Source organism: Zonotrichia albicollis, chromosome 9 (assembly GCF_047830755.1).
Source record: "Zonotrichia albicollis isolate bZonAlb1 chromosome 9, bZonAlb1.hap1, whole genome shotgun sequence".
In the NCBI taxonomy this organism is placed as follows: Eukaryota; Metazoa; Chordata; class Aves; order Passeriformes; family Passerellidae; genus Zonotrichia; species Zonotrichia albicollis.
The window spans coordinates 22815448-22834821 of NC_133827.1; the positions used below are offsets into that span (position 1 = coordinate 22815448).

The window sequence follows — 19374 nt, forward strand, 5'->3', positions numbered from 1 at the left end:
TGTCTTCTAAAACTGGTTCCAGACAGAGTGACAGTCCTTTGAGAAGAAATTCACATTTTCCCCCAATTTTTTGTTATATATTGTTTTTGTTTCAAGCATGTTTGGCCATAAATCCAGCCAGCCATCACCTATTACTGACTTCAAGATCTAAGTTGGTAATGGCTGACATGTCAGTATTTTTTCCAAAACAGCCTTTGGAATTAAACACAAATACTAAATTTTGCAGGAGAAAGGTCTAAGAACTTCTGTAGCATGACAAAGCTTGATGAGGTTGAAAAAACAACATGAAATCTCAACACTTGCAGCCCTCAGCAGTCTCCTGCCAAAGTTGGTTTTGATTTGCAAATCTCTCTTTAAAAGTAGGTTCATAGCTCTGGTCATCTCTGCATTAAGCACAGGCTATGTACATTTAAATTCAGCTTACAGGATGCCACAGCATTTATCATCCCTCCATGCATCTCCTTGACTAATCTGCAAGTGAAGAAAGTCTCTTCACTCCTTAATCTCTAGTTCAAACCTGGCTGAGTAAATGGCACTCTTACACTCTGGTAGGCATCTATGACACATTATCTTCAAATCTGAGATACAGCTGAAATCAGATTCCTCTCACAGTCAAAAGAACATTTTTAGAGTATCTCTTACCTCTAAGAAAAAAGCATAAAATTACTTTCAGATGTAACATATCTGGTGCTTTAAGAGATGCTTCAGCTGCTACTGCCACCAAGAGCTTTCTACCAAAAAATGCAATTAAAACAGCATGGTTGAAGGAGGAAAACCACTTACATTGGCACACAGAAGTGGCTGAGGCAATGAGTTAAAGCCGCAGCTATGCCAGTGGTGGAGCTGAAGAACAGATATTGAAATATGTGAAAAAATGAGTGAGTTTAAAGTAGAAGAAATCATACTGCCCTAGATTTAGTAATTCCCAAGTATTAGTGACTCCTCCATGGGATGCAGGTGGCAGATTCTGTGCAAGCAGGGCAGATGCCTGTACAGAGGTGACACCTGGGTGTATCTGAGTTGCACAAGTGGAAACATTTTGTCTGTACACATGGTGTTTGCACCAACCAGCACAACCAGGGAAGCACTAATCCATAAAGAGGGACAGCTGCAAATATGAAGGTGAAAACTTGAGAATATGATGAAGCATTTCCAAGCAGTTCAGGACCCAATTTAACAGCAAGGCTGCCTGGTTTTGTTCCACCTTGGGTACAGAGTTCCACTCCTCTGACAACGACCTTGTTCTCCAAATACAAATGACTGACATATTTCAGGAATAAACATCACTTCTTGCACAATTGTCCATCATGAAATGCCAATTTTCAAGGAAACATTAGGGTAACACAATGTAACAACTCATTCCACAATGACAAGCAGGTACTAAGTGCCTTTGTCCCTTGGGTAGGGATCCAGCAGCAGCCTAAGGTCACCCAACAAAAGAAGGCCTGGAGGAAGCTGCCTTGATTACAGGCTTTATCCTGGACCCTTCCTAAAACAAGAAATTCTACCTGCTCACACCACTTGCTCTAAAAACAAATGAACTGAGACAGAGAGACTCTTAAAAAGTTAATTTTGACTTGCACTTTCACATCCCAGGTACATCAGCCTGATTTCAGTTTACTCATTTGCTTCTATGTTGATAGAATCCTGGCTCTGTATGCTAAGAACTGCATCTGCTCCCCTGCAAATCAACACTTCCCTTGCTCAGGATGGCTCTTCTCCAGGGCAAGGCTCCCCCCCATTGATTTTAACTCTGAATGTGCAGGGAGAAGCAGCAAAAGCAGAAAGCAGCAGCAATATGCTAGGAACCCAAATGAGGGACTTCCTAGCTCTAGAGAACTGGTCTGAGCTTTCCAGGGGAAAGGGAAGAGGACAAGGCAGAAACCTGAGAAACCAACAAAAATGCTGGAAAGGCAGAGAAAGAAATGGCTACAGATGTGAGCTGAGAACAGTGCAGGGACAGGGAGGGCAGGAGCTGTGATAAGTCACTGTTAGTTCAATTAATACATCTACTATGATGAGGAAAATGAGAAATAAAAGCATCAATGCCTCTTAGAACATATGCTAAGCCTTACCTAAATACAAAGGTTTATTTATAGCAACTTATTGCCTCAGGGGAAAAAGTAAGAAAGGTTCTCCCTCTCAAAGCCTTTTGGAGGAAGATGGAGTTGTCATTTAAATGCAGTGAATGCTGAAACTTTCAGTATATATATATATAATTTTTTTAATTATAAGAATGTACTTTGCCTCTTCATTGAAGTGAGAAAATCCTCTGCAAATGTATCTTCATTGTATTAGGTGCATTTTGCTCTGTCTGAAAATACAATCACTGACATTATAAACCTGAAACCCCAAAGCTAAACAAAACAGAAGGGGACATTTCAGATTTTTGCTGAACAGCTGCATTTGCTTGAGCAAGAGAATGAGTTCTTGATCAATTTAACATTTGTGATGATCTGTTTACTCAACCTCAAATATTTTTCTTTGTTATGCAGCTGTTTATTCTGCAAATGCAACCATTTCCTCACACTCATACCCATTACCCTGTCTTTCTTGTGCAGCCTGGTTTCTCTCTGTTTACACAGCCAATAACTTATTTCCAAAAACCTGATTTTTTCCAGACATTCACTTTAAAATTTGAGAGAAATTTGGGGTTGGAGGAGGCACTCAAAATGGAATTGTGAGTTCAGAAGACCTTTCTCACTTGTGAAGTGACTGTGCATTTGCACTGTAAACAACATTTCAGAAATGCAAGCCACCAGGAATTGCTGGAGCTGCAAGGAAATAACTCCTTTGGAAAAAGATGACAATAATTGTTTTCTGTTCTCTCTCAGCCAACAGAGTTTATATTCCCAGAGCCAACCCCTGATTGTATAAACCAACTATTTTACCATCCCATAATTAGCCCTGGGTTATTTTTCTTGTAGGCCAACATGGCCTCATTTTTCACCTGTTCAAACTTCTCAGCCTGTTAAGGAGACTTTCAAGGGCCACTTAAACAGGAGGTGCCTCACTGCTCCATTTTCGTTCCTTAAATACCAAATTTTTTTCCACTATTAGGTATATATGTGAACTTCCATGGTCCAGTGTAGGGTTTTGTCTTCATGTTTTCTTTAAAGAGTTCCCTAAATATTAGCAGAGTTCTATCTTTATATCCCACTAAATGGACAATTTTCAATTCTCAGTTTCACATAGCAGAGGGAATGCAAAGGGATGAGTATACATAAGTAACAGTCAAGGCAGAAGAACACAGATACTCAACAAAGGAACAATTCACAGTTCCAGAGGACTCATTGTAAGTGATAAGGTAGAATGATATTTTTCAAGGTAAATACTTATAAACTCATAAACTTAGGAACTTTCTCATTTGTTAATACACAATCTGTGATTCTTTAAACTGTTACTAAAAAGGGAAGATGCTGTAAAAAGCTCATTTCCTACCCTGAATTATTTTGATACAGTTATTGTATAACTCACTGGTACAGTAACTCCCCAAAAACTGCAACAATAAAAATCAGTGCTGTGGGGAAACTTGGAATGGGGGAAGGGAAAGACAAAAAACTATGTTTGGGGTGGGGTTGCAGCTGGTTTTAAATCAGTTCTCTCATATCAACAGAATTGCATTACATAGCAGGAATGAACATGTATCTGGATGAACCTGTGGTGATACAGCTCAGCTGAGAACAGCATTTCTTTTCCTCTCAACCAACAGCACCTCGTACAGAACAGTCCCTGTGTTTAAAACAGGTGAAAGCAGCTGCACAACCTCTGCAAAGAGATGCTCACACTATCCTCAGACCTTCAGAGGAAAACCAGAAGTGTTCCAAGATTTATAGTGTTTAAAGTGAAGACTGATGCTTGCCCAGACTGCTGGCTTTGTTTAGCAGCCAAAGCCTATAAACCCCCCATAACTGCATCTTCTCTTGTACTGCAGAGCAGCATCTATCCACCCCAATAAATCTGTACCAAATGCAGAGCAGTACTAGCTCAGTCATTACTGGCTCAAAATTCCTGCCACAAAAGGCAGCACACACACAGTTCTTGCAGGCCACAAACACAAGTTGCATGGAGAACATGAATTGTCTTTCTTACTTTGCAGCAGTGGGAGAAGATCTGACATATGTATTCTTGTGTGTATGGAGACCTACTGAGCAGTGCCATGAGGTGGGAGATAACTGTACCATCCTGCAAACAAGGAGAAAAGAAGAGAGTGTTAACACTGGATTTCAGCACAGCTTCTTTGGAGTTTGTTACTTAAAGGAGCACTCCTGATTCTGCACTCAGTGTTCTTCCTTCCACCAAAACTTTTATGGATACAGAACAAGATCATTAAAAGCAGTTCATTAAAAGCTGAAGGCATGAGTGACAGTTCTGAGCCAAATCCGCATGGAAAATAAATCAAAGGTCAGTGCAATTGGAAAAAATAGGAATAACAGGAATAAGACTTCTGCAATTTACCTCCACAACATTTGGGACAAAACCAATAAAAGAACGGGGGGGGGGGGGGGGGGGAACATACCAAAATCAAACATGACCACTGACAGGGATTAGTCCAGGAGCTGCCTTGGTGCTGTCGTGGGCAGTGTGGCAGACTCAGCTCTTCTCCCAGCTGAGTCCAAGGGAGCAGGGAGGGAACACTAAAATGTGCCCATCCTGGACAGGCCACAGTCCCCTGGAACTGACTCATCGTGTCCTTTGTCTGGCAGTCAAACACACACTATAGACACTGCCAGTGTGTGTGACACTGGTGACAGAGAATCCCAAATAAATCAGCAAAAGAAAACCTTTACACTTCAGTGGGAGGTTCCCTAAGCCAAGGCAGGGGGTTGCAATGAGATGATCTTTAAAACTTTTCCATGATTCTGTGGCAAGTTCTCTTCTTCAAAGACATCCAGTTATTTATCTCTGTGGTAAGGTCCAAAACCATAATGTTCAAAAGCTTTCAGTTACTTTTGCCAGCACATTTTAGTGGCAGGAACTATGGTTATATTAAAAGAAACAATGGGTATTTTAGTTTGGAAAGGGATAAACTAAATTACTTCCATGAGATAAAGGGAGCTGAGCAAAGGGAAAGATTGAATGAGCCTTCCTTTCCAAAACACATGTGCTATATTGGCCCAAAAAATCTAAATCAGACTCTGTTTTACCTGCACAATGATGAATTACAACCCTCTGATTTAGAGAGAGATGAATTGAAATCAGAGCAAAACTTTCCTGCACCTCAGCTCCAGTGAGAGCACTGAAAGCAGCAGCAGCCTGACTGCTCAGTGACTGTATCTTCACACAGACACCCTGGTTATGAGAAGTTTTACTTTCCAACTACCTGGGAAATTTCCCACCACTTTTTAGTATTGTCAAAATAAACATGTGCCAGTCTCCCCTGTTTGCAAAAATATTTGAGATTATACAAAGCTTTGCAGTATTTATTTAATATCTTTTACTTATGTATATACACAATTATCATACTTATTTTAGGAAGCTTTGCTGCTGACAATCCAGCCCTCCTATTCTCTACAGAAAACAATAGGACAAGAGAGCCAAGAAACACACTGAGCATAAACTCAGCTTGTTTCTACTGCTTGTTTCTCACCAACTGGAAAGGATCAACATGCAACAGCCTCATTTGGCATCTCAGCATTCTACAGAGAGAAAGTTACTTATAAATTACTTTCTCCCAGATACACCAGCCATATATCCATGGTCATTTCAGGTTTATGTGCATAGGAAGACCAAGGGACTACCTATTTCAAGCAACGTTTTCAGGGTTTGGCCAACAGCAGCTCCATCTGATCTGCCTTTACACAGAGCCCAGAGGCAAACTTGAGAACCCAAAGGCCAGCAAGGGACTGGTTTGCTTGCAGTGCAATAGGGGACACTGAATCCCAGAATGGTCAGGCTGGAAGAGCCCAACAGCCACCTGGTCCCACCTCCCTGCTCCAGCAGGGCCATCCCAGAGCACAGGGCACAGCACTCCAGACTGGAATACCTACAGTGATGGAGACCCCACACCCTCTCTGGGCTGCCTGTTCCCAACCTCCCTGAAGGAAAGCAACACCAACTGAGAACACATCCAGGATTCCTCTGTCTTTTACTGCATTTGACCCATTAAAACAGATTCTTGTCCTTCTCTGCAAATCTTCAGCAGCTGAAGGCATCAAGCCCCCATCAGGTTCAACACAACATCACAATCAGAGCTAAGAGGCTGCTCAGTTACAAAGTTCCCCTGAAGCACAACCATTGAGAAGCCAGGAGGAAAGGGAGACAGAAGAAAGACACCAGGACTCACAGGCGATAATGCTTTAACAAAGGAGCTTCAAATTGTAAGATGCAAGACCTGCAATCTCCTGCAGGGAAATCCCTGGCTATGAAACCTGAATTATTTCAAAGGATTCAAACTGCAACTATTAAAGCAGCACATCTTTGAATAAAATAATTATTCAGTAAACTCTTTTAATCCACACAGATGAATGTGCAACATCTCTCCATCTCTATCTAAGAGCAGGGAAGGAACCAACAAACACTTATTTCACATCCTCACCAGTGACATCCTTGTGCAATGGTCCATTTCACCTAAAAATCCAACAGCATTGATCACAGGAGTATTGATCACAGGAGTATTCCAGCTGCAGTTTATAGATCAGAGATTTTTGGTAAAGATCTAAGTGGACAGAAATTGAACCTCAAACTGTTGGGAAGCTCTACAAGAGAGCTACAGAAATGGGAATGAAATGGCACATGGTGTTTTCTGTTTTACTGACCAGTATGGCACTATGATCCAGTGCCTCCATGATCCTCCCCCTGGAGGGGAAGGTTTCCATATTGGATGATGAAAACCATTTAGCATTTATAAGATAGGGCTGTTCTGCCACCAGATATTGTGGCAGGGTGCTTGTGGTGCTACTGTTACTCCAACAATGTCACTGTACATATGATATAAGAGTTAATGAATCCTTGTAAACAACACAGTGACAGTCACCTGAAATTCTGCCAATACACAAAAATGTGTATTATTAGATAATCTGGACTATACAGTTAAGAAGCAACTCTTATAGACATTTTTTATACACTTTCTCATTATGTTCCATCAAATCTGAAGTGTTGTGAGTATGAAAAGATTAAAGAACTCTTGGAAAGTTCCAAGAGGGCTTCATTAATGTGTTTTTAAGAAAATTGTTCATTCTACTCTACAATTGTGCTAAAATATCCAACTTGTAAAACAATTTTGGCATGTTGGTCAGAGAAGAACCTAGAAAGAACTAAGGGATGTGTGGACATAAGTGACTTCCAACTAAATGCAAACAGTGATTAGGTGTCAATGTGAGGCTACATAATTTCACTTTTATTCACTATTGGTATCTAAGTAACAAAGACTCTTCCTAGCAACCCTAGTGAGATGGAGTCTACACTCATTAGCTACAGTTAAAACAATGAGATTAACAAATGCATTAAAATGTTGTCTGCTAACAAAGTAGCTCCAGGCAATTTAGGACAAATACATCTATATCATATATATTGTAACAAAATTATTGTCCATACAAACAGAACTCAGAGAGAATTAACAGTTATACCTCCCTGCTTGGATCCAAATACTCAATTTCTTCATACTCCTTTTTACATAAAATTTGTAAAGACCTATTCTTAAAACATTTCTTTTCAATTGAGGGTTGCTCTTCTTTTTCCCCAAGTCAGAGAACTGAAATGCTTCTATCCACCTAAATAATTTGAATTCAAGCTCTATAAGCTAAAACTGGTTCTTTTACAACTCTCATTTTTAGGAAGCAGCTTGGACTGAAGAACATTCAGCCTTGCTTCTGGCTCAGCCACCACAAACAGCCAGAAGGAAAGAAGGAATAAGGCATGAGAGGCTGACCCAGATTCCTGCCTTAGGAACTGTGGCTCACTGAGCTGTGGTGGAGCACGTGCACACTTGGCAGTGCAGGCTCATTGCTCATTAAACACCTGGTTATTAATCACTCTAAGATATCCTGATCCTCTCAGGTGTGCCTCCTCCCTTTACCAAGCCTGGCCAATACCAAGTGACGTCAGGTTTTTCATCCCAAACCTGCCCAGGAAGCAGGAATGCCTTTCACTCATCATATTTCTAAAGACTGAGACTTCTCAAACTGCTTCCTCACTCTCTACAGACAGAGTCTCATCCTGCTGCAGTGCCTTCACTCTCCAAACTCCTCTAAGGACAGGACTCCCAGCAGGGAATGCACCTCCTCCTGCAAGGCCAGCACTGCAGCCACAGACAGCAGGCTCCCACTGGAATTGTATCTGGGTCCCACTGAGGATGGAAAATAGAATCACAACTGAGAACATCTGTCAGGAAATACGCAGAATGCTTTCACGGGCTGGAAACATTTTCTGCCATTCCTTTGTTATCGATAAGGTATCAGGAGTTGAAGTAACAGAAACTTGGTCAAACTGGATCTGTCTTAGTGCTTCCATCTACTCAGCAAGCCAAAACACACCCAGCTATGGTGAACTGGCTGGTTTGCATGCACAACAATCTTGGAATTTAAAGAAGTCTGAACATATGTCTGCACCTCAACAGATCTCTCCCCCTGAACTCCATGTCATCCCTCATTTCCAAGTGCAGCACAGTCACTGCATGGGTCTCAGCACCAAAGCCTGCATGCTGCCTGTGCAGGAGGCCTCCATTAACAAGGATTCCTCTGGCACTGCAGGTCTGGATGTAATTTTGTGTCACAGCTCAGCATCAGACCCTAAAAGCCTGCTCTGAGAGCTCAGTGTTCATCCAGCTCAATGGATGGATCTGCACATTTTCTCAGTACAAACCCTAAGTTTCTACAGGAAACTGCCCAAATGGTTCCACCTCTGAAGAACTATTTTATCCTTGGAACTGAACAGAATTAATCACACAAAACTGGCAGCAATTTATCCTTCAGGCATCTGTCCATAAGGAAAGGCTCAAGAGGAAAGGTGCAGTTCTGACACCCAGCACTTCTGCTGGGAGAAATATTCCCAATACTGTGGGTGATGTGCACCTGTTACAAACAGAAAGGGATGTTTTAAGCTGTATTCTTTAAAGCAATTGTATATCCTGGATTTTAACTGAGAGGTCTTCTGAAACCTCTAGAATGACTGCAGCACTCTTGGAGATGTTAAGCTAACTCCCAACACCTTGTCTTGGAAACAGTCCTGCCCAAAGTTTGAGAGAGAGCATCCTCTCTCCGCAGTCCAATCATGAAAAATTCTGGGGAAGTTTCCATGTTAGACACAACTCAAGATCCAACTTTCCAGAAGCTTTTTCCAGAACTGCTGGGCTGGAATGAAAAGCCATTGACAAACTTGGTCTCCTACCTTTCAAAACAGGACCTGAAAAGGGCAGAACTTGAGAGACCTTCAAGTGCTGCAGCTGCACAGAGATGGTGACAGTCTCCTGGAGCTGCTGGGACCAGAAACAAAGAGGGAGCAGGGTGGCTAAATGGGAACTTGGAATTCTTCCTCATGTTCTCACCGTTGGAATGTCTACCATGAAGTGTTCATTAGGCCCATAATTACTCCTTTAATTGCAAAGCCAATGTCTCAATTGCTGCCTTGTGAAACACAGCTTGCAGCAGTGTGGGCTGGGTTGTACCTTCCAAGAGATAAGAAAATCATCTTATCAAAGGATCTGTATTCAGCTCTTTTCAGAGCATGGCTCTGGGTATTCCCACAAGAGAAGGGAAAAAAAGGATTTGCAGAAATAGGACTTTAAGTATAATCATAAAATACTTTACTTTGAGGTGTCTAACTGGAATGGGAAATGGGAAAATGGGTTTTACAGGTGAACAAAGGAGCAAGGACCCCTCACTAAATGATCATTTCCTGTAGTTATGGTTAATTCCAGGACATCCCATTTGCCTGAAGAAGGACTGGGGGAGCAGTTGATGTCATTGCAGTGCAGCTGAGAAAGCAAAGCATGAAACACCAAATCCAGGCCTCAGGCATATTGTTCCCATGGCAGTGGTTATTTCCATGCTAATGCTGGTTCCTTCCCATTTCTGTCCATTTTTCTACCCCTTCCTCTCCCTTCAACACATCAAACCCTCCAGACAGAGAGCAATTAAAAGTCCCTATTGAGCACTGATGCCCAGGAAGAGATATGGATTGTTAATGGAGTCATCTTAAACTCCTCTCTGCATGCTGAGGGCAGGAAGCAGATGCCTCTGCACTTATCAACTCTTAGAGGCTGATTTGGGGGAATCTGGGAGCATGGAGTGAAGCCAAAGAAAGACACAAAGAGGAAGCCCTTGGATCACTCTGGAGAGGTGCCTTTGGTGTTCACACATACAATGCATATGCATTGAGATTTTCCATGCTAAACAATCACCAAACACCTGGAAAAAAGGCAGTGAACAGTGGAGGACAAAGCTGGCTGATTGTCTATAGACACTAAATGCAAGCTGACTTGCTGAGATGGACTAGCTGGCAGATGAAATTCAGAATAGGTGTATGGTAAGATTGAGTCCATAGAAAACAAGTTTCCTACCTGTGTCTGAAATGAAAATGTAAAAACTCATTGGAAAAATGAATAGAGAACAAAACAGTTATTGCAGCAGTGCATAACAAAGAGACAAAAGATAATGAAGAAAATCTGTTGACTATTAACAGCCAAACTGTAGAGAAAGTAAGACATGAGAGGCCAGCTGTGCCCTTCTCTGTAAGCATCAAGACTTCCTCAGCAAACAACAGCTCCCAGTGAGTGGGACCAGAGTGGTGCTCATTGTGGGTGCCCAGTTACCCTGAGAAGCTGGAGCTGCCCTGTGACCTCCCCCAGACTGAGGCAATGCTCCATTTTCCAAGCAGGAAGAGATTGCTGGACCACTACAGCTTTCATTCCATGGCTCACCTTACACCAGGACAAGGGAAGCTGCTGAGCTCTCCTTGCCCCTCCTTCCCAATAAGAGGCAGTGCCTGGGTTTGGGCAAACCCCAGAGACAGCAGTGCCTTCAGAGAGGGCTCTGCCCAGTCACCAACAGCCCTGCTGGCACATCTCCAGGAGAAACTCAGGACTACAGCAAGTGGAGAGGCACATTTTCTATCCTCCTGTCACTTAAATGCAAATCACACATATACCAGCTAAGAGCAGAGACATTTTAGAGGTGAAGCTTTTCCACTGGAAGTACAAAAACTGAGAAAGTCCTCTCCCCAGCTGGAGAGGGAGGACTGGATAAAACTAACTTTCAGAAAGTAACTGTTGCCAGCTTAGCTCTGATAATAGGACCTCTAAATACCATTTAGAGACAGTTTTTCCTCCTTAAGACTGCACCCAAGTCTGGACATGTAGGTATTCTCTTTATCAGTGGGCTATGCTGGTGACCAGCTGATATCACACCAGCCATAAATGTTAGAGACGCCAAATGCCTTAAAGGCAGGTGAGAAGTGCTAATGCTGTTGGCTCAAACAAGGCCTTATTACTACTCCAGACAACAAGATTTTTCACTCCCACCCTCTCCACAGCCTTTAAAAAGACATAATAATCTGCTTACAACTTACTGTGTACAGCAGATCCTCTGGAGTTACAGGACTGATGAAAATGGTGCGCAGACATCGCAGGCAAGCTTCAATAAACTTCAAATCTGGCGAGAGCAATCCTGTAAAAATGGGCACATCAAGCATTCAGTGTCAGTATCTGTTCATTTCAGTACTTTAGGAACATTTACTGACACAGATCCATTAAGGGAGGGTACCTTGCAATAAGGCTGGGATAATATGGCAGTCTAGGAGGGATTTGACATTGTTCTCTGTCCCCATGGCAAGGCTGCCCAGGACCACTGCACATTCTGTTCTCAGCTCTGTGCTTGAGGTCTCTTGCTGGAGTAAATACAGCAACCTGCAAATACAAGTATTTTTAGAGGAAAATTCATATGGAAGAGAAAATTTCAGTCTAAAAGAAAATAATCTGAATTCTGCTATGTAAAGAGGATGAAAACCTTAATAGAAAGATGAAGACTGACTAAGAGAGTAGAGTAACACTTCATTCACAACCTTTTCACACTGTGTGTTCCTACACAACTTTTACTTGGTGTAGAAAAAAACCAAGCAAAAAAATCAATTGCTACAATCTCTTTCTTAAAAAGGTACTGTCACAGTACTGACATCCAGGATGGGTCAGTCAGGGAGATCCCAAATTTCAGCTAAAGGAAATGAGTTTGCAGTTTGAGGCTGGTGGAAAGGGAGCCTTAACACCTGATTACCATTGTGGGGATGGTTATCTTTGGCAGTGATTTCTTCTGGGTCACAACTGCAAAGTAACTCCATCACCAAGAGCAAGCATGGGGTGGGCTGAGGGTAATCTGAGTTCAGAACACTGAGAAATGATCACATAAACAAAGCAAGCCCAGGAAAGTTGTATGTGCAGAAAGGCAGCTGCATTGGAGCTAAACAGGATCACTGCAAGCCTAAAGCACATCTTGCCAATAGTGTCATTTGGGTCCCAATCAATTTGGATTCTTTCTACAGTATCAAGAAGCAAAATACATCATCAGTGGTATGCAAAATCATCACTAAGGAAAAACAGCGCTCCCTCAATCCTGTGGAATCAGGTAACTTTGCACTACCATTACTTCTTTACAGACACATGATTTTTTTTTTCTCTGCCCTCTAGACTAGGTAATGACAAGAAACAAAAGCTTCTGTGGTGATGTACAAACATAGTGAGAGATCCTGGCTAAAATTCATCCTGGAAAAGAAGAGAATATTGAGTTCCTGCGTGGAAAGCACAATCTCATCTACTGTTCTAACCCTGGCTGACTCCTCTGCTGTATGTGTTGGTAAATATTGATCTAATTACTAATTAAAACATGACAGTAGCAATAACCTTTTTAAAAATAGCTTTCAATAACCTAGAGGCCAATTTAGAAATTCAGCAATGCAAGAGTATTTCTTTCCATTTTCACTAGAAAGTCATGAAGACCTGCTCTGTGTCTTCCCTGTACAGACCACACCAATGGCCTTCTCTCATTATCAGGGCCTTGAACAAATAACCTGTTGTTTGTATGCAGAAATGTTCAGTCACAGAACCACAGAATCATTAAAGTTGGAAAAGTCCTCTCAGATCATCAAGTCCAACCATTAACCCAGCACTGCCAAGGCCACCACTGCCCCGTGTCCCCAGATGCCACATCCACACAATTTTTAAATCCCTGCAGGGATGGGGACTCCACCACCAGTGCCCCAGGCAGCTGTGCCAGGGCTGGGCAAGCTTTTCCAGGAGGAATTTTCCCAACCTGAACCTTCCTGGCACAGCTTGAGGCTGTTCCCTCTCCTCCTGTCCCTGTTCCCTGGGAGGGACCACCCCCAGCTGTCCCCTCATGTCAGGGGTTGTGCAGAGCCACAAGGTCCCCCCTGAGCCCCCTTTGCTCCAGGCTGAGCCCCTTCCCAGCCTCTCTGGTGCTCCAGCCCCTTCCCCAGCTCCATTCCCTTCCCTGGACACATTCCAACCCCTCAATATCATGTCCTAAAAAGACTTCTTTCCCCAAAAGGATTTTTAAAAAATTCAAAAGCACATTAAATTCTGAAGGCTTTTCTCTTCCAAGCAAAGTAATTGCTATTTTCTTTCCCATTAACACCCCACAAGTGGGACAAATGTTACAGTTCTGCTTCTCTTAAAGAGCAAAAATTAAACACATCAACTACAATCTCAAGTCTAATATGCTTAAAATAGAAAGCCTTACCTAAAGTTTATAATTAGTGAAGATCAAAATTTAAGTTCCCATTTTGCATACAATAAGTTTCTGAAATACTAATAATATCCTTTTCTACATCTTTAAAATAACTCTGAGGTTCAGATCAGGTGTTCCACAGAGCTAGACATGTATATTGTAATATTTTCTATTTCTGTCTTTAGAAGACAGAACTGACACCAAGTAACACTGAAAATTAGGTACTCCCATGACAAACTATAAAATTACCAAAAGTTTAAAGTGAGGAGAATCCATGCAGTCACTAAAGATAAAACTTAATTAAGTATAATATATATTTTATGAAGTACTGTCAAGCATTTATATATACTTTATAAAGTACTGTCAAGCATTAAAGACAAAGATCCACATCCTTCTATTTTCCAAGGGAACATCCTGGACTGGTTTGTTGTTCCCAAGCTCTAGCCTGGACAAATTCAGCAAAGCTGTAATGCATTACTCCTTTACATCAATATCATCAGGATAAAAAAGAAGAAAAATGGCATTTATATGCAGGGGACAGAAGGGCAGTTATAACTTGGATTTTGGAATCTGAAAAACAAGATTAAGGTATTTTTTCATAGTTCACAAGTCCTAAGAACACAGTGTCCCTGCATAACCTGGATCCCTTATCAGCCAGCCTCTGGATTCCAAAGCAGCAGAAACACTGGAACAAAGCTGTGCTAGAAGCACCACAACACACTTTTGTGTGCTTCAGGGGAAAACAAAAGCACAAATACACAGAAAAGGTTCTCTAAAGGTACTAATGCTCTTGTTGACACTCTTCAGCCTGTGGTCCTGCAGAAAAGCTCATTACAACAAACAGGAAATTAAATAAACCTGATGGAAGGATCTTACAACATCTTCACAAGCATTTTCTACTGGTTTAAAATGCAGTATTTAGATTCAGATTAGTATTTTTAGATTAGATATTTCGATTTAGATTAGTATTTAGATTAGTAATTTTTTCAAACTTCTATAAGGCTTCTTCAGATAATTTCCACTTACATTTATATAAAATACAACTTCTGCCCTTCTAAGGGCAATTAAATGATTAAAGCTTTTTTTCTCAAGTGTCAGGAATGATATCCAGGAAATGAGGAAGGACAGGAAATCCATCCAGAGAGACACTCCAATGGACTCCATGAACAACCATGCCAAGAAACAGAAATGGGGTCAGCTGAGACATGATCACACCTGGGAAAACCATGGATTATTTTAAAGTAGAAAACTTCCAAAGGAAGCAGCTGCTGAACACAAGAGAACTCCGGTGGCTTAGCAAGGAAGAGAGCTCAGCTTCCTCTTTCCTTTAATGATGACTGAGTTGGGTGTGATGCACCAGAGTTCCACAACATAACATACATGTGCATGGTTTAAACTTCCCAATCCAGTCTGAGCACCAACCTCACAGTTACAAAGAACAGAAATGCCCTTTTTCACATTCCAGCCCATTCACAAGTTGTCACACAAATGTCTCAAGTTCCTGAAACACCTGGCAAGGAGATGAGACAGCACTTCCTCAAACCCCACAGGCAGGCACGTGGAGGAAGAGCCCAGGATAACAGTGTGTTTAAGACATCTTTTATCAAAGTATATTAATAACTAAGAGCTTTAATTGAGTCATGCTTAGCTGAACATTCATCACCAGCCCCTTGCAAAGGCAATGAATACACTATTTGGGGGATTATTGTATCTTATTCTACCTCGGGAGATGCTTGTACTCCAGTCCACTGCACGAAGGCCCAAAAGCTCTCCCCTGGAAAAGCCTGTGATGAACACAGAGATGAAAGCACTGCTGAGGTGAGTTACCCCTGCTGCCTGACAGAACATGGAATGAAAAGTCACTGCATGCATAGAGGTGACCTCTGAACATGCTGCAAGTCCCAGTGAGAGTCAGCTCCAAATAGTGAATGGAATTAATGGATTGAAAATAGCTCAAACAAGGCAGGAACACCAACTTTTTTTTTCAATCTCTTCTTTTTAGTGCTAAAAAGCACTACTTTTCAGACATAACAAGAAGCAATCCCTTTCCACGGAACTTCCCAAAGACAGAACAAGCATAATTTTAAAATCCTTCAGAATAATTTCTGTATAATATCTAAAGTGACAAACTAAATAGCTTTAGATTCTTGCACAAGAAGACTCAAAAATGAGTGATTTTTATAACTGCTTGTCACAGAAATTTATCCTGGAGTGAATGCCAGTTTCTCTTCTGGATCCAATGGCAATTCCAAATCTCCAGAGGCTGGATCCAAGGGACCTGGGCTAACTCTACTCCCTAAAAAGCCCTACAAAGCAAAGATAACTCTTTCTGAAATATTTCCCACAGTGCAGTTTTTTAAAAGAGCCAAGTTGAGCAGTATGCAGTGTATAAGTAGGGAAGCTGGCTGCACAGAGAGCTTTTCCCTTGGGAGTAAAAGAGTCTCAGCTTGCAGCTCTAGTAATTTATCCTAATGCTCAGACATCCTCACTAACATTAATATTCCATGAGCTGTTCTATATACACCACAAAAGCTGCAGCCAGTCTGACCCTTCATGTAACTAAATCCAACTTTGGAGAGTTTCAATATCTACTGAGCTGCAAGAGGTATGGATTTGAAACTCCACATTTTTCATTACTACAATCAAGTTCTCCCTCCCCTTCCTCTTTAATGATGTTTCACTTGGAAACAGCCCTGGCTCCTCCCCTGTTTACAGCAGGAATATTCCCCCAGCACTCCACGGGTTCCTGTCCTGGTTCCTACCCTGGTGGTCTCAGCTCCCCCCTTCCAAGTGAAGGCCACTGAGGGGGCTGCAGCACAGCCTCTCCTCTTGGTTACCAGATCCAAACCCTCCATCCCAGTGCACCACCACTGGCACATCTCCAGTCTGAGCTGAATTCATTCCAGTGTTTCCCCCTAAGCCCATTCCATGACCACTCAGCAAAAGATAAATACATCCTTTCTTTGCAGCCATTTATACCAGAATAGGAACACACAGCCCCTGGAACCAAACAGAGATAAATTCACACCAACAGCACTCACTTTTTAACTTCCACAGTGAATTACACTGGTTCAGTTTAAGACTATTTTTGAGACTATAAAAGCCTTTTGTTTCACAAAAAGTGTGTTAATAGGCATCACACAAACCAACATCTTCACCTGGTCTTGCTTCAACCATCTTATCACTTTGCTCACGACTAGTGCCTTATTCCTATGTTCACCACTGGACTGTTCATTCCATTGACTTTGACAAAACACATTCAAACTTTATTCTAAATCTTCCAGAAATTCCTGTCTGATTTACAACATCAGCCAGCTTATGACCACCATCTGAACAACTACTGTTCATTAAGACAAACTAAGTGTAAAATGTTTTTGTCTGAGGATATCAAGTGACCTTATACCAAAAATCAAGCTGGTTTTACTTGCCATTCACCTGCAGTTTGAAATTCTCCATTGTATATAAAAAGATTACACTACAGTCTCACTGAGCTTGGTATCACCAGCCAATATCCTGCATCAGCACATGAAAGAGGACATCAAGAACACATTTTTGAGTGATTTTGTACAGATTTGACTCTTCCAGCTCCTTAAGAAGAAATAACACGAGGTATCACAAAGCTACCTTCTACATGATATTCTTAAACTTGAAACTTAAAATTCTAATAAAAACACACAAAAGAAAAGGTGGCATTGGAAATACATCCTTCTTTTTGCTATCAGAACAAGCACTTCAGAGATACAGGGTTGTATAGCTTCTAAACAACAGCTCTCACACAATTCTGCTAACTGCAAATGTTTGCCTTGACTCACCTGTGTTAGAAGAATACCTTGCTCCAGTTAAACACATCATCCTTGTGGAGAGAGTTATTTCTCATTAAGAGACGTCTAATTATGCAATCAGGTCCTGACTCCTGACTTGATTTGGAGAAAAGCAAAGAACAAGCACAGGAGAGCCTCTGCTTCCCACTCTTTCACCAGCCTGGAGCAAAGCAAGGCAGGTGAAGCTCCTTCCCCTAAGACAGCAAACTGTGCACAGGTCCCTGCCCTGAGGGGTGCATGGCAGAAAATCCCGATGCAAACTGCACAAAGACCAGAACAAGGCATCAGGAAACAATTGTGTCCTGACCTCTTAAGGACATGCAAGAAGTTTGGACTGAACACTCCCTAATGTGCATGACAGATCTCACAGTACTGAGTCCAAGTGCAGGGAGTTCCTGGAAGCAGGCTGGGAACAGGCCAGGGACAAGGAAGGCCCCAGAGGATGCTCAGAGCTGATAACAGCACAGTTACTGACAGCCCCAGCGCAGGCCAGCCCTCAGCTCCTGCAGGCCCCAGGGCAACCAGCTGGGCACAGAGCAGCACTGGAGGCTTGAGGAGCTCTGACACATCCTCAGGCCTTGCTCTAAGGCAGGATCAAACATGGAACCATTTGAAGTGGCTGTCCTGGTCAATTTTCCAGCCCCCACTGATGGATATCCACAGCACTGCCACCCCAGCAGCCCCTCAGCATTTCAAGGCACATCTCTCCACTGCTGTAGGCCAAGTCCTGCTCTCCCCATTCTCTGCTCATCTGTCTTGTTTTTAACTCCACAGCACAAGACCTGCTTTTTGTGAGAGTCAGTTTTGTGTGGTTATTGAGCTGAGGCAGGTCTCAGTGCAAACACAACACAAGAAGTGGAGGCAGGACATGGTCAGAAGCACCAAGGGTGGTGCTGTGAGAGGAGCTCTGTTACACCAACCTGGCACTTCAGCTGCACTGCCAGGGCCAGAGCCACCTAAAGATTTCCTTTCTCATCTTTTTTACCAGGTTACACAGTTACCAAAGCAGCAATCTTTTATTCTTTTGGCAAACTCTAAAAGAACACTGCCTGAAGGAATTTGATTATGTTTAACAATAAATTGAAACATAAAATGTCATCTTGGTGTGTTTACAGGCCTAGAAACAATTTAAAATCCCAATAAATTCTTACTAATTTTCACGTCCATAGGCAACCTAACAGTCTGCTGTGCAGAACTCAAAATTCAAGTGATGGAATGGAAGAGAGTCCTTCAGCTCTTCTACATGGCCTTTAAAATGTACTCCAAAGAAATTTTAAAAATTTAAAAACCCAACAGTTAAACAGAATCACTGATAAATGCCAGGGAAAGATTAAAGTTAGTACACAAAATTCTTTGAGGGCACCTACCTAGAGAAAGCTTTGGAAGAAGTGCACTACCACCTTACAATGCCAAATAACTAACTTTATGTGATAGGGGAACAATCAGCTGGAAGTTAGAAAATCATTTTCAGTAAGTGACAAGAATGATTTAGTGATTCTCTTAAAGGCCCTGGGTGGTTTGGACTAAGATTTGATTTAAAACCTGTATTAATTTTGGAGCAAAGGAACAACTGAAGCTCTTAATGAAGTGGATTGGACTTTAAATGCTGAACTCTCAGCAATAATGAGATCAGCAGTAACTCCATTCAGGTAAGGGTTTTTGTCAAAATGACACAGAATAGAGCTTCAACAGCTAACAGCTAACTACAACAAACAGGAAAGCAGAGCTCTGATTTGCTCACTGGAATTTAACACTGCCTTCCCTGTGCTCTGCCATCCCCACAGGAAAGAAGGAAGGAAATGATCCCAGGACTGAAGGGCCCTGCTGGTGCCTGCATGGCAAACCAGCAATTCTGCATCCCTCTGGGTACCCAGAGCTGC

At 42.0% G+C, this 19374-nt stretch overlaps 1 protein-coding gene across 3 annotated transcripts in view; it reads right to left on the reverse strand.

Annotated features, from left to right (window-relative positions):
• The window catches only part of ARMC8 (armadillo repeat containing 8), a 60979-nt gene that overhangs the window by 23338 nt on the left and 18267 nt on the right, over window positions 1-19374 (reverse strand). For 2 of the 3 annotated variants that reach the window (XM_005489565.4, XM_005489563.4), the window contains 4 exons: window positions 11700-11842; window positions 11506-11603; window positions 4093-4185; window positions 784-843 (listed from right to left, as the gene is read on the reverse strand). In XM_005489565.4, the coding sequence (XP_005489622.2) occupies window positions 784-843; window positions 4093-4185; window positions 11506-11603; window positions 11700-11842 (394 nt within the window). The remainder of the gene's footprint in view (window positions 1-783; window positions 844-4092; window positions 4186-11505; window positions 11604-11699; window positions 11843-19374) is intronic. The other variant, XM_005489564.4, reaches the window with a different exon arrangement.